The following is a 23,463-nucleotide window of genomic DNA, read 5'->3' as shown; positions in this document are numbered from 1 at the left end:
ACATTGCTAAAATACATAGCCCTGGAAATTGCTAAAATACACATATACATTTACTGCTTTGTTTCCTAAATATCCAATAATTTTTAACTTGAGTCTGGATATGTCAAAAAGCCTCTAAAAAGAAATACTATATATTAAAATTCAAGACACATATAACATATATATGATGATGGTTAAACCTTTTGTTGGCAATTTTACCTGTCTATTTAGTCAATCTTTATGATATCTATGTACTAACTGTTGTTGTTGTTGTGTACCATAGAATCGAAAGCAACCCATAGCTGACCCTCTGGCTGGTTTTCTGAGGCAGTTATCTGCATGAGAGGAGATTGCTCATCTTTCTTCTTCAGAGCAGCTAGTGGACTCAAACAATGTGTCTTTGGGATTGCATCACAGCTTCTTGCCATTAGGCCACCAATGCTAGTAGTATTATATAGCAAATTATTCATTAGTCCTATTTGCCTGAATTGTTCTAAAGAAACCATAAGACCTAGTTCCACCTGTAAGTAAAGACTTTGTAAATTATTTTAAATGATGGTTCATGAGCAATATATAATCATACCACAGTGCCTTTGTTGTAAGCAAATGCTTAATACAGTAGATTTCATCAAAGACCTACCCTTTCCTGGTAACGTCTTTCAAAGAAAGCCATATCATCCTCTTCAGGTCTCCTTAAGGAAGAAAGCTGGCTACTTGTGCCTGCTTATAAGGAGAAAGGGGGGGAAATATAAATATGTGTGTGCTAGAGTGTGTGTTTGTGTGTGTAGCACTCATTCATTGCTAGTGAGTCAGAACTGACTTGTAGTTGACCTTCCAATGGGTTTCTATAGCTATAGTCAAATGAAATGAGATTGCCCTTAACTAACATTCTCCAAATATTAAATAGCAATGCATAACTATTTTATATGAAAGCATACTTAGTTTTGTTCACTACTTTTTCAATTACATGGCTCAACTGGAAATCTGTGTAACTCTATATCAAATGAGCTTTGGTGGCATAGTCCATATGAAGTCCACTATTAACCCAGAGGCCGAACTTTCCTGAAGATTCAAATCCACTAGCCAATCAGCAAGAGAAAAAGGGACAATCTCATTTCTGTGTGATTTACAGCCTCCCAAAACCCTGTATAAAATAATTCCCAAAAGTAATTATTGAGGATTTACATACAAGGAAGTATTACCTGCTTTCAAACGACATTAATGTTGGCCATTTTGCATGGTATCAGATTTGTAAGGACAATCAAACACTAGTTTAAAGGAATCTAAAATTGCTCCAAGAGAGAAAAATCTTTGTAGGTACCCAAAGAGATCACTTCATGGAAAAGTTCACCTTCTTTACAGGTTGAACACTTTGGTTGGGTTCTTTCATTTCCAAAAGAGAGTAACAACCTTACTACTTGTTATTTTTATTTTTGAAGTATAGCAGTTCACCCTGAAACAGCAACACAAAATCAAGCACCCTTCTTGACAGTCACCACATAGTATAATCACACTCCACCAACTACTTTAAGCAAAAGCTTGTTGAGAAAAATAAAATTAAAAAGACTGCTCAGAATATGTTTTTAACTCATTGGGAATGCTGGGTCTATCTGTAGATCAGGCTCAGACTGGACTCACTTTATTGAGTTGCATGCTAATAATATGACTTTGGTTTTTATCAAAATGGGGTATTAGAAATGAGCAACTACATGCTCATTTGCCAAAAAACGTTGTTGTGGACATTGAAAGTTATGTTACAGATTTTTTTAAAAATCCATCATTGATACAGCTTTCATCAGCAGGTAGTAAATCATGTGTCCCTTGTTCTAACAAGGAAAATTATTCAACTGCTTGCCCATTCTTTGGCTGCCACTTTATTCAGCCAAAACTGAAACTTAATACAGGGAATAAAGCAGCCTTGAGATATGGCACAATTGAATCTTTTATCTTGGTTTAATTTCTTATTCTTATCTTTATTTTTTCATTTTAAGAAGTCTTAATATCTCTTATGGGAAAGTTGTTGTATATGGACACAGAAGTAAATCAAAGAAAAGTATAATTTTATAAATGGTTTTAAGTATCAAATACCTAATCATACAAACTAAGGTTCTGATTCTTTGCTGTTTACAGTAATTGAAATATCTTATCATTACTGAAAAAAAAAATGAGATCTACCTATTCTTAACTGATAAATGACGAAATCCACTGTTGTCACTAGTTTGTGTCCCATCTGAGATCCCAAAAGATCAAGGCATAGTCCACTAGAGGGCTCTCTTATCCCATTACCACAATCAGCATGCTGTATCAAAAGGATTTAAAACGTCAGGCTATACTCTTATCAAAATCTTCTAAATTATCAGATTTAGATATTTTTCACTCACATTATGCCTGGACAAAATAAAATAAAGTATTTAAGATCCATTTGAAATAAAATTGAGATTTAAAGAAAGAAGCTTACAAAATGGATTATAAGATTATATTCTTATTTACTATTCCACAAACATTTCCCCAATTCCATTACCATCTGTTGGTGTTGGTTGTGAAGAACTAGATGATGCTTGAAATGCTTTTACAAAAGGGTGATCCATGGCTGTAGCTGGGGAGTCCAGAAATTCAACTGCAGGTGCACCTGAGAAGAACAAAATACAAGAACAATGTAAATGAAATATTTGTAAAGATATAAAGAAGTTATTATTCCACATGAGAATTAAATTAGAACCTCAGCAGGTTATTAGAAAAATTCACTCTATACAAAAGTTTATTTATAATTTTACGTGTCAATAAAAGGGAAAAGGGTGAGAAGAATTCTTGGATTTCTTAGCCCAATTCAGATACATTTTTTCACAGGGAAAACCCCACTATGCACTAATATAACTAACTGCATGGCAGTAGAGATATAAAATGTCTTAAGAACATTACTGTAACTGAAGAAGGAAGAGCAGATCCTTCTTTTTATTATACTCTTCACTAGGAAATCATCTAAAGAGAACCCAAAATAGGAAAACTAAAATTAAAAAACCTATAACCCCTTTGTGATGAAAAAATATCTACAACTCCAAACTACAAAGACAACTGTTAAATATATTGTCTTTTGTGCTAAAAAGAAGCTGCAGGAAACATTTATAAATACTCTATCTTCTTCTCAAACCACTGCTTACCACGTATCCCCACAACCACCCCCCACACCACAGATAGAGGAAACAAATAAACTTTTAGTCCCATACTACTAGTTTAGTCCTTGTCAGTTTTCACTTTCATTGCAACTTAGTGTAAACAGTAAGGGACAATTGTTTAGTCTTTCCCACTCCTTCCCCTCTCTGTCCCCAGCTCCCATCGCACATGACTTGAGGGAACATGTAATTCATCTCTTCTTCTTTCAAGTCTTTGCACTGCCATCTGCACATACTACTCATTTCAAATACTCAACACCGTCTTACTTGTAATTTGGTCTCCCAGAGGCAACCAGAACTTGGTAACCACACACTTGTTATAGATGCACAAATCCCATAAATGTCTTCCACCTATATATCCAATCCCCAAGCCGCAGAATGCTCTACTACACAGAGCTAACACAGCAGCCTCCCAAGTGCCCCATGGGTATTGAAAATGATGTTGTTTTATAAATATGATGAGATAATTGGGTAAAGCTTGGTCCAAACCCCAACACCAAACCCACTGCCTTCAAATGGAATCCAGCTTTTTTCTTATTAGTACAATACTTCATGCACTTGTGTCACTACACACACACACAAAAAAAATACACACAAACACTGCCATCGAGTCAGAACCAACTTGTAGCTGACCCTCTATTGGGCTTTTGAGACTATAAATCACACAGGATGCGACTGCACTTCTTTCTATTCAGTAGCAGTTGGTGGATTCGAGCCTCTGAAAATGTATAACTTTGGATAAGCAGTGTAGCTCACTACAGTCTGATATTGTTTCAACTAAAGGATGCTGATCTGAACCATTGAAGCTGAATCAACTCAGAACTGACACTCTAGTGGGTTTTCAGACATAATAAATCACACATGAAGAGATTGGCCATTTTTCTCCAGTGGAACAGCTATTAGACTCCAACTATGTGCCTTTGGGTTGGCAGCACAACACCTTACCATGCAGCCACCATCTATAAGGGCACCTTAAAGTTTGATACACCTGGAAATTGATCTGAAAATTTATTGATGGAAACTACTCATATGAGGAGTCACTGTACCCCAAGGGATCCTGTTGTCCCACTCTGAAGACTACTAGAATAAAAAAGATATCTCTTCTCTTCAGGACAAGAAAGCCATTAGACTTGCTACTCTGTGGCAGAAAGCAGAGTAAAGTATAGGGAAATAAAATCTCTCCCTTCAGTCCCCTGAAGGGAAGTGATAAAAACTGAGAATGAGGAAAAGGAATCTTAAGCGTTAGTATCCTGATTTCAGGTGTTGGGAGAACCCAGAGGCAGAAGGATTTCTATTTCATTAGTGATGTAAACTCATTAATCCAACAGCCTCTTGCTTGAACTTGGTTCATTTATAATGTCAAAACCATGGGATGTAGCAGTCAAGAAATTAAATGATAAATAAAAGAGTTTGAAAAAGTTAAAAAAAAAGAAATTAAATTATGTATTGCAATTGGTAAATTTGCTGCCAAGGATCTCTTTAAAGTGCAAAAAGACAAGGATATCATTTTAAAGGCTGAGATGTGCTTGACCCAGAATATGGTATTTTCAGTTAATTCATATACAGATGAAAGTTGGACAGTGAATAAGGAAGATGAAAAAGAATTGATGCCTTTGAAGTGTTGTGGAAAAGAAAACTGAATATACCATGCACTGCCTAAAGTGCACACAAATCTGTTTTAAAAGAGGTGCAGCCCCAGTGCTTCTCTAAAGGAAGGATGATAAGGCTTCAACTCACATACTTTGGGCAATCTCCTCCCGTGTGATTTATAGCCTCAAAAGCCCAATAGAGAATAAACTATAAGTTGGTTCTGACTCAATGGCAGTGGGGTGGTGTTAAGTGACACAGTGCCTGAAGTGGTGTGTAGATGACAAAAAAGTGGGATTCAATTTGAAGGCCGTGGGTTTGGTTTTGGGGTTTGGACCAAGCTTTACCCAATTATCTCACTTATTTTTCAATAGTTCTCCCATTTTGTGCTTCCAGTTGCAGTAGCACTACAAAGCTGTTATCGTAACATTATCATTAGTTTTTGCTTCTATTAATTGAGTTTTCTGTAACTTTGCATGCGTTAACAGTCATATTTCATGTGAATCACAAAACTGTTTCTGGAATTTAATCGGTTGCTATGAATTGGAATGAGCTTGATGCAGTGAGTTTAGTTTTGAGCTGTAAAATTACCTAGATAAGAAAAATGCACAAAAACATCATACCAGTTTTTAAAATTTACACCCGCAATCAAAAAGGCTTGGTAGATGATATTCCAATGCACCTATATCTTTATGTGCTATCAGTAGATTTCTATAAAGCAGGAACAATAGAAGGCAAAGTTATAAAAACTTCTTGGCCATAGTCAAACATCTGGAGGCAATGAGCCGCTGAGTATGGAAGTTCAGTACCATAGTCTCAGGGGATGTCAGCATAAACAGGCATGTTGTTGCTGTTGTTGTTAGGTGCCATTGAGTCAAGTATGACTCATAACAACCCTATGAACAAAAGATCCAAGCCCTGTTTTATCCTGCACCATCCTCACACTTCCCGACACACAAGAGCCCATTGCAGCAGTCATCCTGATAATCCACTTGATTGAGGGTCTTCCTCTCCTTCATTATCCCTCCACCCTTTCCAGCTCGTGTTCATCTCCAAGGAATAGCCCCCCTCCTAGCAACATGCCCAAAGTATATGTGGTGAAGTTTCATCATTCTTGCCTCCAAAAAGCATTTCGCTGCACCCTCTCAGATGCATAACAAGTAATAGGAAAGACCATGGCCTGAATTAGATGCACCTTAGTCCTCAAACTGACATCATTACTCCTCAATAATTTGGAGAGGTCTCTAACTGTAGACTTTCCTGGTGCAATAAATAAGACAGTACAAAAAGACAATGTCTCACATCCTACTTTACTGAGTAACAACTGGGGCCTTAGAAAGTTGCAGCTGGCCGTCTAAAATGCAGCTATTGATCTCTCCCCAAGAACCATTAAGAAGTGAAGAAAATCAACCCAAAATGGCTAACAGACCATACGAACTTCCGTTTCATGAGGCTTAAATGAGCAGAAATTGGTGATCTTACTACCACTCTGAAGGGATCACAATAGAAGGTCTCTGATAGAATAGGAGAAAAATGTGAAACAAAACTCAAAATAAAAATTAAAAAAAGAAGAAAAAAGACTACTAGAGACTGGTGGAAACCCCTCCCACAACACTTTAACTCGTAGTCACCCCTTAAGCCTGAAACTGAACTCAGCCCACTCACTAAACTCTAAGCCAAACAATAGGCAGGTGTAGTTGTTGTTGTTATGTGCTATCAAGTAGACAACAACTCAGAACAACCATATGAACTCTGCCCTATCTTGTGCCACCCTCACCATCTCTGATATAGTTAAGCCTATTGTTATAGTCACTGTGGCAATCCATCTCATTGAGGGTCTTCTTTTTCACTGACCCTCTATGATGTCCTTGTCCAGGGACTGGTTCCTCTTGACAGCATACCCAAAGCATCTGAGACAAAACTTCACCATTCTTGTCTCCAAGGAACTTTCTTCAAGAAGTATTTGTTTGTTCTTTGGACAATTCATGGAGTATTATATATTCTTCTCCAACACCATAGTTCAAGGGCATTGGTTCTTCTGTCATCCTAATGCACTGCCCAACTTTCACATGCAAAGGAAGTAATTGAAAAGTCTATGGCTTGAATCAGTTACACTTTAGCCTTTGAACTGAGATTGTTGCTCTTGAACACTTTAGAGAGGTCCTTGACAGCAGATTTTCCCAATGAAGCACAATTCTTGACTGCTATCACTTGTTATGCATCAGAGAGTTGGACAATGACTAGGGAGGATAGAAGGAGAATTGATGCCTTTGAGCTGTGGTGCTGGAGAAAAGTACTGAATGTACCATGGACTGCCAAGAAAACAAACAGATTCATCCTGGAGAGGGTTAGACCAGGCTACTCCTTGGAGGCAAGGATTCTGGAGCTTCATCTGACATACTTTGGGCATGTCGCAAGGAGGGATGGGTCCTTGGAGAGGGACATCATGCTTGGGAGGGTGGAGGGACAGAGCAGGAGGGGAAGGCCCTCTATGAGGTGGATTGATTCAGTGACGGGTAATCGGGATGGGTGTGTCAGAGGCAATGCGATTGGCACAGGATAGAGTAGGTTTTGGGCTGTCGCAAACAACTCAACAGCACATAACAACAACAACAACAGTACTAATTAACTAACTAACTGTTGGTTGTGGTCCAAGTAAGAAGTCATTGACAATTTCTATCTTTCCCCCTATTATATCTATCATATTACTGCATATTACCCAGTGATGAGGACTCTTTTCTTGATGTTGAAATGTAATCCACATTGAAGGTTGTAATCTTTGATCTTCCACAGCAAGCCTTTTAAATCCTTTTCATTTTCAGTAAACATGGTTGGATCATTTGCTTAACATAAGTTGGTAATAAATCTTCCTCCAATCCTAATGCCACATTCTTCTTCATAAACTCCAGCTTCTTGAATTAATTGCTCAGCATACAGATTGAATAGGTATGAGAAGGAATATAACCCTTCCTTGACTTTAAGCGATGCAGTGTTCCCTTGCTCTGCTTAGACTTCCTGGTCTAGATATAGATTTCATATGAGAATAATTAAGTGTTCTAGAATTCCCATTCTTCTCAATGTTAGCTATAGTTTGTTATGATCCACATAGTCAAATGTCTTTGTGCAGTCAATAAAACACAAATATACATTCTTCTTATACCCTCTGCTTTCAGCAAGGATCTATCTGATACCAGCAATCATATCCCTGGTGCCATGGCCTCTTGTAAATCCAGCTTAAACTTCTGGAATTTCTCTGTCAGTGGCTCTAGCTATTTTGGGGTGCTCTTCAGCAATATTTTACTTGCATGTGATATTACTGATATTATTTGATAATGTCTACATTCTGTTGGATCACCTTTCTTGGGAATGGGAACAAATATTAATCTCTTCTAGACAGACACCAGTCAGCTGTCCTCCAAAATTCTAGGTATAGACTGGTGAGCACATCCAAGACTACATCTGTTAGTTGAAATGTGTTGATTGGTATTCCACCAGCTCCTAGGGCCTTATATTTTGCCAATACCTTCAGTGACACTTGAACTTCTTCCTTCATTACCATTGGCTCTTGATCATATGATACTTCCTGAGATATTTCAGTGTCAACCAATTCTATTTGATACAGTGACTCTGTATTTCTTCCATCTTTTGATGTTTCCCGGACCATTCAAGATTTTGCCTATAGCATCTCACTACTGCAACGCAAGGTCTGAATTTCTTTTTTCAGTCCTTACAGCTTTCCTTTTTATTCTCCAGTTCCAGCTCTTTTTATATTCTGTTGCAATACTTTATCTTCTTGAACTGTCCTTTGAAATCTGTTCAGCTCTTTTACGCCAGCATCTCTTCCCTTTATTTTGATTTCTTGGTGTTCTAGTGATATTTTCAGACTTCCTTCTGACATCCATTTTGCTTTTTTCTTTCTCCTCTGTCTTTATAATGACCTTTTCCCCTCTTCATTAACTACAGCCTTGATGTCATCCCACAGCTGGCATCTGGAAGGCAGCCAAGTCAACTAACTCCACCCTAGCCTAAAATATAAAAATAGGAGGGAATTTGCCTGCATATTCCTACAGGTTCTCAGAGTCCTATGGACAATGACATGGAGACAAACCATGCAGAAAACATCCTTTTGGGGGTTGGGGAGGAATAGGAGGAATTATTATTGGAGGATGGGAGACAAAGAGAGCAGAAATAGAACACTATAATGGGCTAGGGAAAGGGAAAATCGGCCCAGAATGAATGGACAACATACGTACTGCAATTAACAATTTGGAACAAGACATGTATAACTAATCTAATGGGGAAGAGGAAAAGGGCAGGGCAGAGGGTGCGGGAGGGAAATGTTAGTTCAGCAGAGATTAGTGGATACATGGGATGAAGGGAAAGACAAGGCACAGTGAGGATCTGATGAAACTGTAATAAATGGCATTGATCAATTTTAATGTTATAAAATAAAATATATATAAATGATTGCATGATGACCATTTTTTAAAAAGAGGAAACATATTTACAGCCCCAGAAACTCCATAGACGGTTCTACTCAGTCCTAGAGACACTATAAGATAGAATTGACTCAATGGCAGTGAGTTTACAATAACATTACGGATAACATCAATAAAAACTTCTTGTAAAAACAAAAAAAAATTCACATGAGAGAATGTATTTGGGGGGAGAGCATCAAGAAAACTATAAAATGCTCATAATGGATTACTATGCAGCACACAGAAGCAATGATTTTATAAATTACTACCTAACTTGGGAGGGACTAGATAGCATTATGCTAAGTGAACTAACTTAGTCCCATAAGGACAAATACTGTATAAGACCATTACTGTAATAATAATAATAAAGACCATTAGGGGCGAGGAGGGAAGCAGAGGGGTGAGGATAGGCAGGGTGGGGTGGGTGAAGGGGTGGTTAATCATGGGGTCACAAAATTTGATGGGTGAAGGGAGGGATGGGTAAAAAATGGGAAAGATGCAGTGTGAAAAACAACGTATACAAACTTTGTAAGTAAACCAGTGCAAAACAAAATATTATTTTAAAAAAAAGAGACTACAAAGTCCTAACACTCAAACTGAGAAACGTACTGTTGTTGAGTTAGAACCTACTCATAGTGGACTCTCCAGCAAGCAAGCTTTCTAAGGGTGTAAATCACATGGGAGGAGACTGTCCATCTCTCCCACAGAGCAGCAGCTGGTGGAGTCAAACCACCAGAGAGGTGCAGCCTTTGGGTTAGCAATCCCCTACAAGACTATACCACCAATGCTACCTGAAAAAAATAAAAGACTTCACAATTGTTAACACATGAAGACAATTTATTAAACTACATTTCATGTAATGTCACTTACCAATTCCACTGTCATCCAATCGCATGTAGCCTTCTGCCAGTGAGCTGAAGCCAGTTAATCCTCCCATGGCTGCATACGGAACATCCCGTCCTACAGGTTTTCCCTGAGCCAGTCTTTCTTGTTTTGTTTCCACTACTGTTTCATGAGTATATGCAGGCTGACCACAAGTACAAGTGAAGCTGCTGTGAAATCCTGAACACTTTGAACCTAAGTCAAGACATGAAAGTAAGTTAAGCTTTTTTAAGATCTAGGGACATGGACTCCTGGATTTGGCCAAAGTTCTGGAAGGGTCCTTGAGGCTCTGTCCTCTGAAATTCTTATTTCCAGCTCCTGGACTCATCTCCCAGCCATTTCTCTCATTTCTGAAAGTTGCAAAGTAGTCAGGGGACTGTGTGACAGAAAAGGGTTTAAAAAAAAAACAAACCATGTATGTACTAGAAAAGCCAACTAGAACTAAAAGTTAATCACTGAAGTGCTTCCCTTTAAGTGTGAGACCTTTCCTCAAATTCTGAGTTAGAAGCTGCTGTGGTAGGGACGGTGCAAGAGCCAAGACCAAGCAAAGAGACAATATGGAAACCTCTATGTGAAACAACTCATAAAAGCTACATTGGAAAGCATAACCACAGAAACAGGAAGCATGGGACCAAGTATTATTGAGGAATAAAAGTGGAAAGAAGCACTGAAACATGCAACAAAAGGGATGACTCTTAACAGCATCATGTTAAGAAAAATAAATCAAACACAAAAGGACAAATGTTACATGATCACACTTGTGTGAAGTATCTAGAATAAGTAAATGCATTCAGATAGCACCATATCTGTTATTATAAGGGTTTGGGATGATAGGAGAATTATTGTTTAAAGGGTACTGAGTTATTCTTTAGGGTGATAAAAACTTTTGTAAACAGATATTGCTACTGCTTAGACCACATGGTGGATGTCATGTTGTCAAAGTCACTGAGTAATACAAGTAAAAATAGTTATAATGGTAAATTCTTTGTTATACATATTTTACCTAGTTCTTCTAATTGGTTAAAAAAAGTCATGTTGTAATTGGTTTGACTACTTTAGGCCATAACAAAATTATCTAGCAGCAAATTATAAAAACAATTTTACTCGTAGAATTCTTTTCAAGAATCAGTAAATAAAATTTAGTTATGTAAACTCCTACTATTAAAAAACTTCTGACAGAACTTCTTTAAAATGACCTGAACTATCTGAATTCCAGACAGTCCCTGGGATACAAATGTCTGACTTAAGGACAATTCATACTGGCCTTTTAACATTATGTAAATTTGCCCTAACTTTAAAATTCTTGAAATATTAGTGTCAACAAATCATTCACTGCATCGATAAGTAAGGCTAACCATATGCATTTGATTCTACTGACCTACAAAGCATTAAAGATACAGGAATGAATCTCATTTGCAACCAAGATATGGTTGTATGACATCTGCTGTTGTTATGTGTTGTTGAGACAATTTCAACTCACAGTGACTCCATTAGACAGAACAGAAGTGTCTCATAGGATGCCTAGACTGTATATATTTACAGAACAGATCTCCAGGTATTGCATAACACAGAGTGGCTGCTGGACTCACTGACCTTTCCGTTGTACTTAACCATTGCACCATTATAAGTAAAAGGCATATAAACAACTGTGGTTTTCCACAAAAATAAAACTTTAGAACATCTAATCATTCAGTTTTTCTAGTTGTTTAATACTGATACTACTACTGAATCAAACTGGTACAAAGGTACATTAAGAACATCTATTTCTGGGTTCTCAATTCTGTTCCATTGGTTGATGTGCCTGTCATTGTACCAATACCATGCTGTTGTGGATACCACTGCTGTACAGTAGGTTTTCAGGTCATAGAGTGTTATACCTCCAACCTAATTTTTGTTTCTCAGAAGTGTTCTGCTTATAAAGGGTCTCTTGTCTCTCCAAATAAATTTGATAATTTCCCTTTCAATCTCCTTCAAAAATTCATTTGATATCTAGATTGGGATTGCATTGAACATGTAGATTGCTATTGGTAGGATTGTCATTTTCACCATATTGAGTCTTCCTATCCATGAAAAGGGCACATTTTTCTATTTTTTTAAGTCTTTTATATATATTGTTTCTTTCAGAAATGCTCTATAGTTTTCTTTGTATAGGTCTCTTGTATCTCTAGTTACGTTCACCCCCAAGTATCTCAATTTGTGGTTGGCTATTAGAAATACACCCAGCTATCTACGGTCAACAGATATTTGACAAGGAAATCAAAGCTCTCTCAAATGGTGAAATGATAACCTCTTTAACAAAAGGGGCTGGCAAAACTGGACTTCCACCTGCATAAAACTGAAATAGGGTCTACATCTCACACCATACACAAAAATCGACTCAAGGTGGATGGGAGTAAAGCCCAAAACCATAACGTTCTTAAGAGACAAACTGGAGTCAAGCTTAGAAGCACTAGTCCAAAGTATAAAGACTGCCATATACAACCAGAAATGCACAATCCAAAGAGGATAAAATTGATGCATAGTACCTTCTAAAGATTAAATCTCTATGCACATCAAAAACTTTCCCCAACAGAGTGAAAATAAAACCTACAGACTGGGAAAAAACTTTTGGTAATAGCATCTCAGACAAGAGTCTTATAACAAAAGTTCACCGAATACTCCCGGGCCTCCACAAGAAAAAGACTGATAACCCAATTACAAAATGGGCAAACGTCATGGAACGAATTTTCACAGAGAACAATATTTAAATGGCAAACAGACACATGAAGAAATGCTCCAAATCACTGGCAATAAGAGAGATGCAGATCAAAATCACAATGAGGTACCATCTCACTCCAGTAAGAGTGTCAACGTTCAACAAGGCAGCAAGTAATAGATGTTGGAGAGGATGTGGCAAGAAAGGAACTCTTACATATTGTTGGTGGGATTGTAAAATGGTGCAACCATTCTGGAAGGCAGTTTGGCACTTCCTCATAAAGACGAACATAGAAATTCCATATGACCCAGCTATTCCACTACTTGGAATACACCTGAAAATATGAGAGCTGAGGTACAAACTGAGATTTGTATACCAATGTTCATAGCTGCATTATTCACCATCGCAAGAACTTGGAAACAGCCCAAATGTCCAACCACAAATGAATGGATTGAGAAATTATGGTATATTCACACAATGGAATACTATGCAGCACGCAGGAGCAATAACTTTGTAAAATATTACCTATCTTGGGAGAGATTGGAGAGCATTATGTTGAGTGAACTAACTCAGTCCCTTAAGGATAAATATTGTATAAAACCATTATTATATAGAATGAGTATAAGAATCCAGGAGGGATGGCAGAGGCTGGAAGCAGAGAGATGAGGATGTGCAGGGGGAAGGGGGGATTAATCATTGGATTGTACAGTTTGATGGGTGGGATGGTGAGAGAAATTGAAAGAATTTGTTCAAATTTGTATTCGAATTTTGTAAATAAACTAGAAGAAAAATAAAAAAAAATACCAAAAAGCTCAAAAAAATTTTTTAAAAAGAACATCTAAAAGAATTAAAAACACTAAGCTATAGAAATTTGCTTTCAAAGTACTATTTGAAAAGTCACAGCACAATGTTGTGTATTTTTATCAGTGTAACTCACACGCAGTGCATAGAAAGTCAGGCAAAGGACTGTGCTGATCCGCGAAGTGCTTGCACCTGCAGCGTATGGGCTGCGTGCCATTCAAAGGGACGTAAAGGTAAGCCCTGCAAGGGCAGCCAGTCACTCGGCAGGGCAGACTGATGGGGCGCTGCTGTGGCATCGTTTCAAAGTCAGTTTTATGTTGTTTGTATCTAAAAAAATAAAAGGGAATAAATATAAAACAATGAAGGCTGTAAAAAATTTACAATTTCTTTCCTGTTAAATGTAAATATGAGTTATCAAAATTAAATACTGTTATTCTTGGGTTTTAGTTTGCTTTCTTGTACTTTTTTTGGCAGTTAGTGTTGAGTCTACATCTCAGAGGCCATATGTGTGTCAGAACAGAATGTGTTCTGTAGAGTTATCAACAAGTGACTTTTCGGCCTTTGTGCTAAAGTGCCTTTCTTTATGTTACTCAAGTATGTTAATAGTTTGCACCATCTACCTGTTCCTGTTAAATCAACTGCAACTCATAGTGACCTTAAAGGACAAACAATTGCCTTATCCAGTCCAGGGTAATAAGCCAGTATCTAAATGCACTGCCAACCCCAAAACAGGCTGTTCAAATCCACCAGCAGCTCCAAAGAAGAAAGATGGGCAATCTCCTCCTATGTGATTTACAGTCTCTGAAAATTCATTGGAAGGTCCTGACTTAATGGCACATAACAACAAATGCAAAATTAGGGGATCTGATAGCACCCTGGCTAAGTAATCAGCAATTAATTGAAGTTTGCTTTGCATGTGGAAAACCTGATAGTCGGCTTCCATACGAGATTCACTGCCTTAGAAGCTCTACCGGGCAGTTTTACTCTAAAGGGTCACTATGAGTCAGAATCTACTCAACAACAATGGTTTCATGTCTGGTAAAATGTTGATCAGCTTTTTTGCTTTGGTCAAAGAAAAGCTGACCCCCTTTTAGATTTTTCTTTGTAGTTGTTTAAGAATTCTCAAGTAACATATAAAATTTATATAATTCCCTTAAAATACTTAGCACTACAGAGTCTTTAAAGTAGAAATACAAATTAAGAAGTTTCTTTATAGAATTTCTTAAATCAATATGTATGACTAAAATGCATTTGCAAAACCTCATTACTTAAATTAAGCTTAATAAACCTATTAGAATTTCTTTTCAATGTAATTTATATTTCAACTTTTTAAAAAATATCAACTTTTTCCAACGTAAATCTTTCTTTCTATAACCATTTGCAGAGCATCATGAATCAAAATTTGATTCTGAGAGCTATGCTTTGTTAATGTAGGCACAGCATTGTTGAATGATTTTTCAACTTTCTTAAAGCCAATGCTCCTTGTTAAAACACTATCATTTTTTACTTACACATACACTTATATTTCATAATGTGTTAAGTAAAATAAAATTAGATTCTGAACATCAAAGAAATGCAAGTTAAACTTACAGTAAGATATTTTTCACTTAGCAAAATATTTTTCTAAAATAAAAACTCTCATAATGCTAGCAAACACATTTAATAATATTTTAAGAAATTTTAAAAGACCAATTGTTTAACCCAGAAAGTTTACTTTTTGTAAATATACTTAAGAGTTTTTCCCACAAAGATAGTATTATCATGAAAGGAGCGAATATGGTGGAGTGAGGCACATCCCAGTAAACAAGCCTTGGGGCCAGCAGACAGGCTGGCCCTGAGAAATCTCTTGCGTTTAATGAATTATGTGGCTTCCTCATCACAAGAAGAACATTTTCCTTGGCATTTAGGTACTTTTATATTTTCTTTATCCAAGAAAGAAAACAAAATTCTTCACTCAGGACTTAGCAACCATTTCTGTGCTGTCTCCTACATCAGGTACTCCTGCTTCTTTAATCCAGTCACCTTACCTAGTCTTCAAATTTGGATATCGCTTCCCTACAGTTGACCTCTAGGATTGGGATGGAAAAGGCTGCTTTTCTATTTGATTCCACTTCTTAAAATCAACCTAATAAAGTTCCTAAATCCAGTCATTCTGCCAACTTCTCCAAAGAATCAACTAGTATAGGTGTTCTGCTGCTGTTTACTTACTTGTAAAACTTGTGTCTGATCTTAATTGGAAACACATGCTTTGGTGATATTATTTTTGAATCCTTTACCTTTTGCTTCATAAAAAGACTAAATAAATAGCAGGGGTGGAGGAATAATACTTTGCAGTATTAGCTTAAATGATGGCTTTTCTAGTCATTACATTCGCTCCCTTTGGCTTCCAACTACCTTACCTACAGACACATGGCCTTGCAAATCATCAACACCTGTGGAACTAGGATAAGGCAGTGCTTCCCACACTGAGCATCAAGACTTGAGGGAAATTAGAGCAAGAATTTGGTGAGACCCTGATGAGAACGAGATTGTGGTAAGAACAAGACCCTGGTGCCAAGACCTTGGTGATGGTGGTGGAAAGTCTGTGGCATTGCTGTGGAGAAACTGTGGCAAAGTGTAACCAGAGGAGCCCTGAGATAAAGGCCACAGTTAAAAGTTTTGCTGTTCTTGCCAAACAATGGAAGGAAAAGCTGATTGCCAAACTGAAACCAGAGCCTGGACTAATTGAGGAATTGTCCTTGAGACTACTGAGCTAAAACCTGGAGTTGCTTTGAGTGACATTCTTTGCCTCCCCCTTCTCAATACCCTAAAACTGTGAGTTAAGTTTGTAAGTTAACAATGAGTATCAGACCTAAATGACTGGTAGAAATACGTGCAAGAGCATGAAAGGTGGAACGTCTGCTGAGCAGCTGTTTGCTGCTATGGACATTATAGATTAGGACAGTTCCTCTTTATGAAGTGGGCAGAAGTCATACTTTGCCACCACCCCCACAACTCATCTGCTCCTCTCATAACTAGCAATATTAAAATAGCTCTCTCTATATATAAAAATTCCTGAACAACAGTTTATATACTCTTTAGCAATAAAATTCATTCACCAAATGTTTTCAGAGAATATAATATATAAAAGATAAAAACAAAATTAGTTCAAAGAGAAGAGTAGTAAAGGAAAGAGCAGAAATTGGAGTTTTCCCTTCCCCCTAACCTGGCCACTCAATGTTCCATATCCCGGATAAGTATGTTTATGGAAGAAACTTGCTGGTTGATAAAAAACATCAATGCTGGCGAGAATAACACTCCTCTTTTTGGGACACTGAAGTTCCACTCTTCTAGACCTTGCTTGGCCTATGCATCTCTTCACTGGTAATTTTTTCATATATAATAAAATTATAACTAAAAGATTTTTTTAAAAACCCACAAAACAAAATGACACTGAAATGATTTCTTTGGGAAAAGAGGCCTACTGTATGTGACATAATAATGTCTGTCTTCTGTATTTAATATGTGGTTAAAAAAATTAAAAATAACAACCTGCTTTTGTCAAAAAGGCAGAGTCAGTTAATTAACTGTTGCAAAAATAGTTCAACAGTGCTGTGCTGATATTGAGCAAATCACAGCCCCCAGAATAAAATTTTGATTCACTGATACTCTATAGATAGTTATAGAGAGACTGCTGATGTTGAAATTGAGCATGCTTAAGTAACTAAAATATTGTCAGCCACAGTCAAGTCATCCCCAGTTCATGGTAACCCCTAACAGAGGATCAAACCATTGACAGTCAAATCATCCCCAGCTTACCTGTAGCAGTGTCAAATCAGCCCCGTTCACTGTCACCCCTAACAAGGGATCAGACCATAGTGATCTACAGGGTTTTTCCTGATTGATATATTGGAGTTGCATCACGAGGCTTTTGTTTCTAGTCTAGCTGAGTATGGAGGCTTCAGTGAAAACTACTCCGTATTGTGGCAACTTGCAAGACTCTGCTGACATGTACTTGCTACACTTGAAGTACATTGAATGGGATTCATACTCAGGGCTCCTACATGGAAGATGAAAATTCTATCATTGAACCTCCCACAGCCCCCAAATAAAATATTGTTGTTGTGTGTTGTCAAATCTGGACGGACCTATAGATGACCTACCAATGGTTTTTCAGAGGCAGTTTAATTGCCCAGGAGATGATTGCCCATCTTTCTCCTGGGGAGCAGCTGATGGATTTGAATTGTGTGCCTTCCATATTACAGCACAGCTCCTTAACCATAAAACCCACCAGAACTCCCTACCTAAAACATTCACAACTATAAAAAGGGAAAATTGGTTATGTGAAAGTGGCAGGCTCCATTGTACAAGAGTTATGAGATTGAAATCAATGGGGTAAACAGAAAACAAAAGTGTGTTTCTTTTGGGCTAAATGAAATTCTGCCTAGCTGGTATATGTCTGCAAATAAACTGTCAGCAAGAAAATATATACAAATTAAATTTAAATACCCTAATGATTCAGCTGAATCAAAATGAAAGGGTTTTGTTTGTCTATTTATAACTGCACCAGAAAAATTCACAAGCAGCACAGAGAGAAATGGAAAGTCTCCTCCTGTGGGTTTCAAAGCCCTAGAAACCATTTAGAGGGTCTGCTATGAGTCAAAACAATTTGGAGATAAAGAAGAAAAAGCTGTATATTAAATCTCTTTTAACAGGTAGAAGGTGAAAAGTATTGTTCTCTATATTATTCTGAATCTTTCTTGCTAAACTGTCATATTTAATTACTGGAATAAGCAGTGACAAGGAGCTAGAAAAATTCCCCCCAAAAAAAGAGTCTTTTAAAACTTTTAACCACAACAGAGTTGGTATGTTGATAGTCCATACTTGTTGAGGACAATAAAATTGAATTTTCTTTTTTTTAATTTTATACTGGTTTATTTACAAAATTCATATACATTGTTTTTCACACTGGATCTTTCCCATTTCTACACACACACCCTCCCTCCACCCATCAAATTGTGCAACCTTATGATTAACGCCTCCTCACCCCCAACCCATCCTCAGCCCTCTGCTCCTCCCCCACCCCCTTGGATCCTCATATTCCTTCTACAATAAAGGTCTTCTATAGTATTTGTCCTTGTGGATCTGAGTTAGTTCATTTAGCATAATGTTCTCCAGTCATTTCCAAGTTAGGTAGTAATTTACAAAATCATTGCTCCTGTGTGCTGTGTAGTATTCCATCATGTGAATGTTCCATAATTTTTTCAATCCATTCTATTGCGGTTGGACAGTTGGGCTGTAAGAATTAAGGTTCTTTTCAGAATTCAGGAACTTATGTATATTTTGTTGTTGTTCTACAGAAACAGGTAGAAAAATTTGAAAAGTTTTTGAACATTAATATTAGAATAAATGTCAGTACTAATGGAGAATAGTGCAACCTCTTGAACTGTCTGTTGAGTCAGAGGATTTCCCTTTGAATCTTGTTGTTATGTAGTCATTAACAAGACCATCTTTCTAAAGTTGACAGTAGCCATTGTCACCTTCAGAAACTCAAGGATATGAAAATTAAACTCTTAGACTCTCAGAACTTGAACTGTGATATCTTGAGTTAACAAAACTACACACCTCATAAGCAAAGAGGAAATGAAATAAAATCTACTAAAAGGATCCCGTGCCCTTAATACTTTTAGAAAAAAAGTGAAAATCAGATATCCTACTTTCAAAAACATGTACTTCTAAGATGGTAGACATTGCAGGTTTTTTCTTCTATTTTAAGTCTGTCTAAAATTTAAAATATAATGACTGTGAGACCTTTTCTCGTGAGAAAATGTTGAGACTGTCAATGACTTCACCTTACTTGGATCCACAGTATATATACTTGGGACTCACAGCCAAGAGATCAGAAAACATATTGCTCTGGGAAAGTCTATAGTCAAGGATCTTTTCAAATTATTTAAGAACAATGATGTCACTTTGAGGACTAGGCTGTATGCTTTTTTCTGAAAGCAGAACAATAAATAAGGATGACAGAAGAATTGATGTTTTTGAATGGTGATGTTAGAGAAGAGTGTTGAATATCCCACGGATTGCCAAAGGAACAAACTGATATGTCTTGGAGACAGTGCAAACCAGCCAGAGTGCTCCTTGGAAGCAAAGATGATGAGGCTTTGTCTCACATAGTTTGGGCATCTTGCTAGAAGCAAGAGGGACATCACATTTGGGAATGTAGAGAGACAGCAAAAGAGAGGTAGACTTTCAACCAGGAGGATTGACACAGTGACCCCAGCAATGGGTTTTAGAGTGTCAGAAATTGTGAAGATGGCACATATGCACTGCATTTTAACTTCACTAATCAATCCCCAGCACCACAGCTCAAAGGCATCAATTCTCCTTCTATCCTCTTTGGTCATTGTCCAACTCTCTGATGCATAACAAGTGATTGCGAAGACCATGGCCTGTATCAGACGCACCTTAGTCCCCAGAGAGACACCATTGCTCTTCAGTACTTTGGAGAGGTCCCTAACAGCAGACTTTCCCATGGCAATGTGCCTTTTAATTTCCTGGCTGGTGGTGCCAAGACTGTTGACTATGGAGCCAAGCAAACTAAAGCTGTGTACAATCTCAATCTCTTCACCATCCATCCTGATGCTGCCAATTGGTCCAGTGGTGAGAATCTTTGTCTTCTTGACATTGAGCCTCAATCCATATTGTAGGCTGCAGTCCTTGACGCTCTGCAGCAGGCGCTTCAGGTCCTCTTCAGTTTCAGCAAGCAGGGTTGTGTCATCCGCATAACGCAGATTGTTGATAAGTCGTCCACCAATCTTGACCCCACATTTCTCCTCATAGAGCCCAGCCTCCCGGATAATCTGTTCTGCATATAGGTTGAAAAGGTATGGAGATAGGATGCATCCCTGGCATACACCCTTCCAAATTTTGAACCATGCAGTGTTCCCTTGCTCTGTTCTGACGACTGCCTCCTGGTCCAAGTATAAGTTTCGCATTAGAACGATCAAGTGTTCTGGGATTCCCATTCTTCTCAGAGTCAACCATAGTTTGTTATGATCTACACAGTCAAATGCCTTTGCATAGTCAATAAAACACAGATAGACATTCCTCTGGTATTCCCTTCTTTCAGCCAGGATCCATCTAACATCAACTACAATATCTCTAGTACCATGAACCCTTCTACACCCAGCCTGGACTTCTGACTAGGGAGGATAGAAGGAGAATTGATGCCTTTGAGCTGTGGTGCTGGAGAAGAGTATTGAGAATACCATGGACTGCTAGGAAAACAAACAGATTTGTCCTGAAAAGGGTTAAACCGGGTGGCTCCTTGGAGGCAAGGATTCTGAGACTCCGTCTAACATACTTTGGACATGTTGTGAGGAGAGACTGGTCCTTAGAGAGGGACATCATGCTTGGGAGGGTGGAGGGACAGCGCAGGAGGGGAAGGCCCTCTATGAGGTGGATTGATTCAGTGACTGGGATAATTGGGATGGGAGTGTCAGAGACAGTGCGACTGACACACAGGACAGAGTGGAGTTTAGGGCTGTTGTACATATGGTCGCTATGAGTCACAGGCGACTCGATGGCACATAACAACAACAACAATCAATCCCCAATTACTTATATTTAAAATTTTACAATACCAGGTGGATACATTTAAGATGCTATGAGGTATACAAGTAGCTTCATATTTTCTTTAATAGATGTTAAATGGATTGTTAATACAAATATAACAAAAAAAATCAATCAACCAAAATAATTCCCTTAGCTCAAATTCATTAGTATTTTAATTAATTTACCCCTAAATTCATAGATTAATATAGCTGCTGTTGTTACTGTTAGGTGACCTCGAGTCAAGTACAACTCATAGCTATCCTATGAACAAAAGATATGAACCCTGTTCTAGCCTATTCCATTCTCCCACTTCCGGACACACGAGAGCCCATTGTGGCAGTCACCGTGTCAAGCCACCTGGTTAATGGTCTTCCTCTTTTTCGCCAACACTCCACCCTTCCTAGCATCATGTTCCTCTCTAAGGAACGCCTCCTAGAAACATGACCAAAGTATGTGAGGCCAACCTTCATCATTCTTGTCTCCAAAGAGCACTCCGGCTGCACCCTCTCAAAGACACATCTGTTTGTTCTTTTGACCATCCATGGGATGTTCAGTGCTTTTCACCAACACCACCACAGCTCAAAGGCAGCAGTTCTTTTCCTGTCATCCTCATTCATTATCCAGCTCTCAAATGCATAGCAAGTGATTGGAAAATATGGCCTGAATCGGATGCACCCTATTCCTCAAACTTACATCATTACTCCTCAGAAATGTGGAGAGGTCCCTAACAGCAGATTTTTCAGGGCAATGTGTCTTCTTATTTCCAGACTGCTTATACCAAGAGTGTTAATTGTGGATCCAAGCAAGATGAGGCTTTTGATAATTTCAATCTCTTCTCCATCCATCATAATGTTGCTTATTGGTTCAGTGGTAAGAATCATTGTTTTCTTGACATTGAGATGCAATCTATACCGAAGGCTGCATTCTTTGATCTTCTGCAACAAGTGCTTCAAGCCCTCCTCACTTTCAGCAAGCAAGGTTTTACTTATCTGCATAACACAGTTTATTAAGAATTTATTAATATTGTTATAGGTATGTGCCATTGAGTTACTTACAAGTCATAGTGACCCTATGTACAACAGCTCTGAACCAAGCTCTATCCTGAGCCAACCTTATTTTCTCTGCTCTATTAGCCCAGTCACTGAATCAAGCCATCTCATCGAGGGTCTTTCTCTCTTGCACTATTCCTCCATCCTCCCAAGCATGATGTCCCTCTCCAAAGACTGGCCCCTCTTTGCAATATGTCCCAAAGTATATCAGACAAAGCTTCAAAATCCTTGCCTCCAAGGAGCAGTCTGGTTTTACCCTCTTTAGCACGAACCTGTTTGTTCTCCTAGCAGCCAATAGGTTGGATACACTTCTCTAGCACCACTGCTCAAAGGCATCAGTTCTCCTTCTATCATCCCTATTCACTGCCCAGCTTTCTGATGCATAGCACATAATTGCAAAAACCATGGCCTGGATTAGACACACCTTAGTCTCTAGACTGACATCATTGCTCTTCAGTCCTCTGGAGATGTCTCTGACAGCAGACTTTGCCAGTGCAATTCATCTTTTTGTTTTCTGGCTGCTGGTACCAAGAGTGTTGACTGTGGAGCCAAGCAAACTGAAGCTATTAAGAATCTCAATCTCGGAGATCCAAGATGGCGGTGGAGGCAAAGACAACGTGGTGAGCTGCGGGAGCAGCGGACCACTTGGAAAAGGGCCATTATGACCCTCTACAGACTTCTGTTTATTGAACAGTTAAACAGTTGATGACTGGTCTTCAGTGAGGATTGAGGCTCAACAACAGGAATTCAAGGATTTCCAAGGAAGAATGGGTGAGTGCCGCAGCTTCCAACCCCCTCCCGCAGAGCCCACACTGCGTCTCACCGCAGCTGCAGCTCCATGAAGCTCCCACAGCCGGAACCTATGGAATCCCTCGCCCAGGATGGAGGGTGGGCACTGGGCCTCCCCCAGGACTGGTATGGTGGAGCCGCCACATTGCAGCAAAGTGTACTTGTTCCGAGGAGAATTCTTGGAGCCAAGATGGCAGCGGCAGGGGAAGCAGGTGGACACTGGCCTCCCAAGCGAGATGAAGTACGACTGCCAGCCGCCTGTGTGGGAGATGACTTGCAGGAGATGGCTTGTGCTTGCTGGCCACCCACATGGAAGATGGCACTCGCCTGGCGGCCACCCGCACAAGAAATGGCGCAAGCCCACCAGCCGCCCGCGCGCGAGATGACACAAGCCCGCTGGCCGCCCTAAACGGGGAATGGCATGTGCCCGCCAG

At 38.6% G+C, this 23,463-nt stretch overlaps 1 protein-coding gene across 3 annotated transcripts in view; it reads right to left on the bottom strand.

The window, feature by feature from the left end:
* FAM221A (family with sequence similarity 221, member A) overlaps positions 1-23,463 on the bottom strand; it is a 37,428-nt gene that overhangs the window by 5,157 nt on the left and 8,808 nt on the right. For 2 of the 3 annotated variants that reach the window (XM_006880300.1, XM_006880301.1), the window contains 3 exons: positions 13,729-13,919; positions 10,085-10,291; positions 620-702 (listed from right to left, as the gene is read on the bottom strand). In XM_006880300.1, coding sequence (XP_006880362.1) covers positions 620-702; positions 10,085-10,291; positions 13,729-13,919 — 481 coding nt within the window. Of the gene's footprint in view, positions 1-619; positions 703-2,500; positions 2,609-10,084; positions 10,292-13,728; positions 13,920-23,463 lie in introns of all 3 variants that reach the window. The other variant, XM_006880299.1, reaches the window with a different exon arrangement.

Source organism: Elephantulus edwardii, unplaced genomic scaffold (assembly GCF_000299155.1).
Source record: "Elephantulus edwardii isolate Elephantulus edwardi_28Jun2011 unplaced genomic scaffold, EleEdw1.0 scaffold00007, whole genome shotgun sequence".
NCBI lineage: Eukaryota > Metazoa > Chordata > Mammalia > Macroscelidea > Macroscelididae > Elephantulus > Elephantulus edwardii.
Note: the sequence above shows the minus strand (reverse complement) of the source record. Positions and strands in the feature narration are given on the sequence as shown.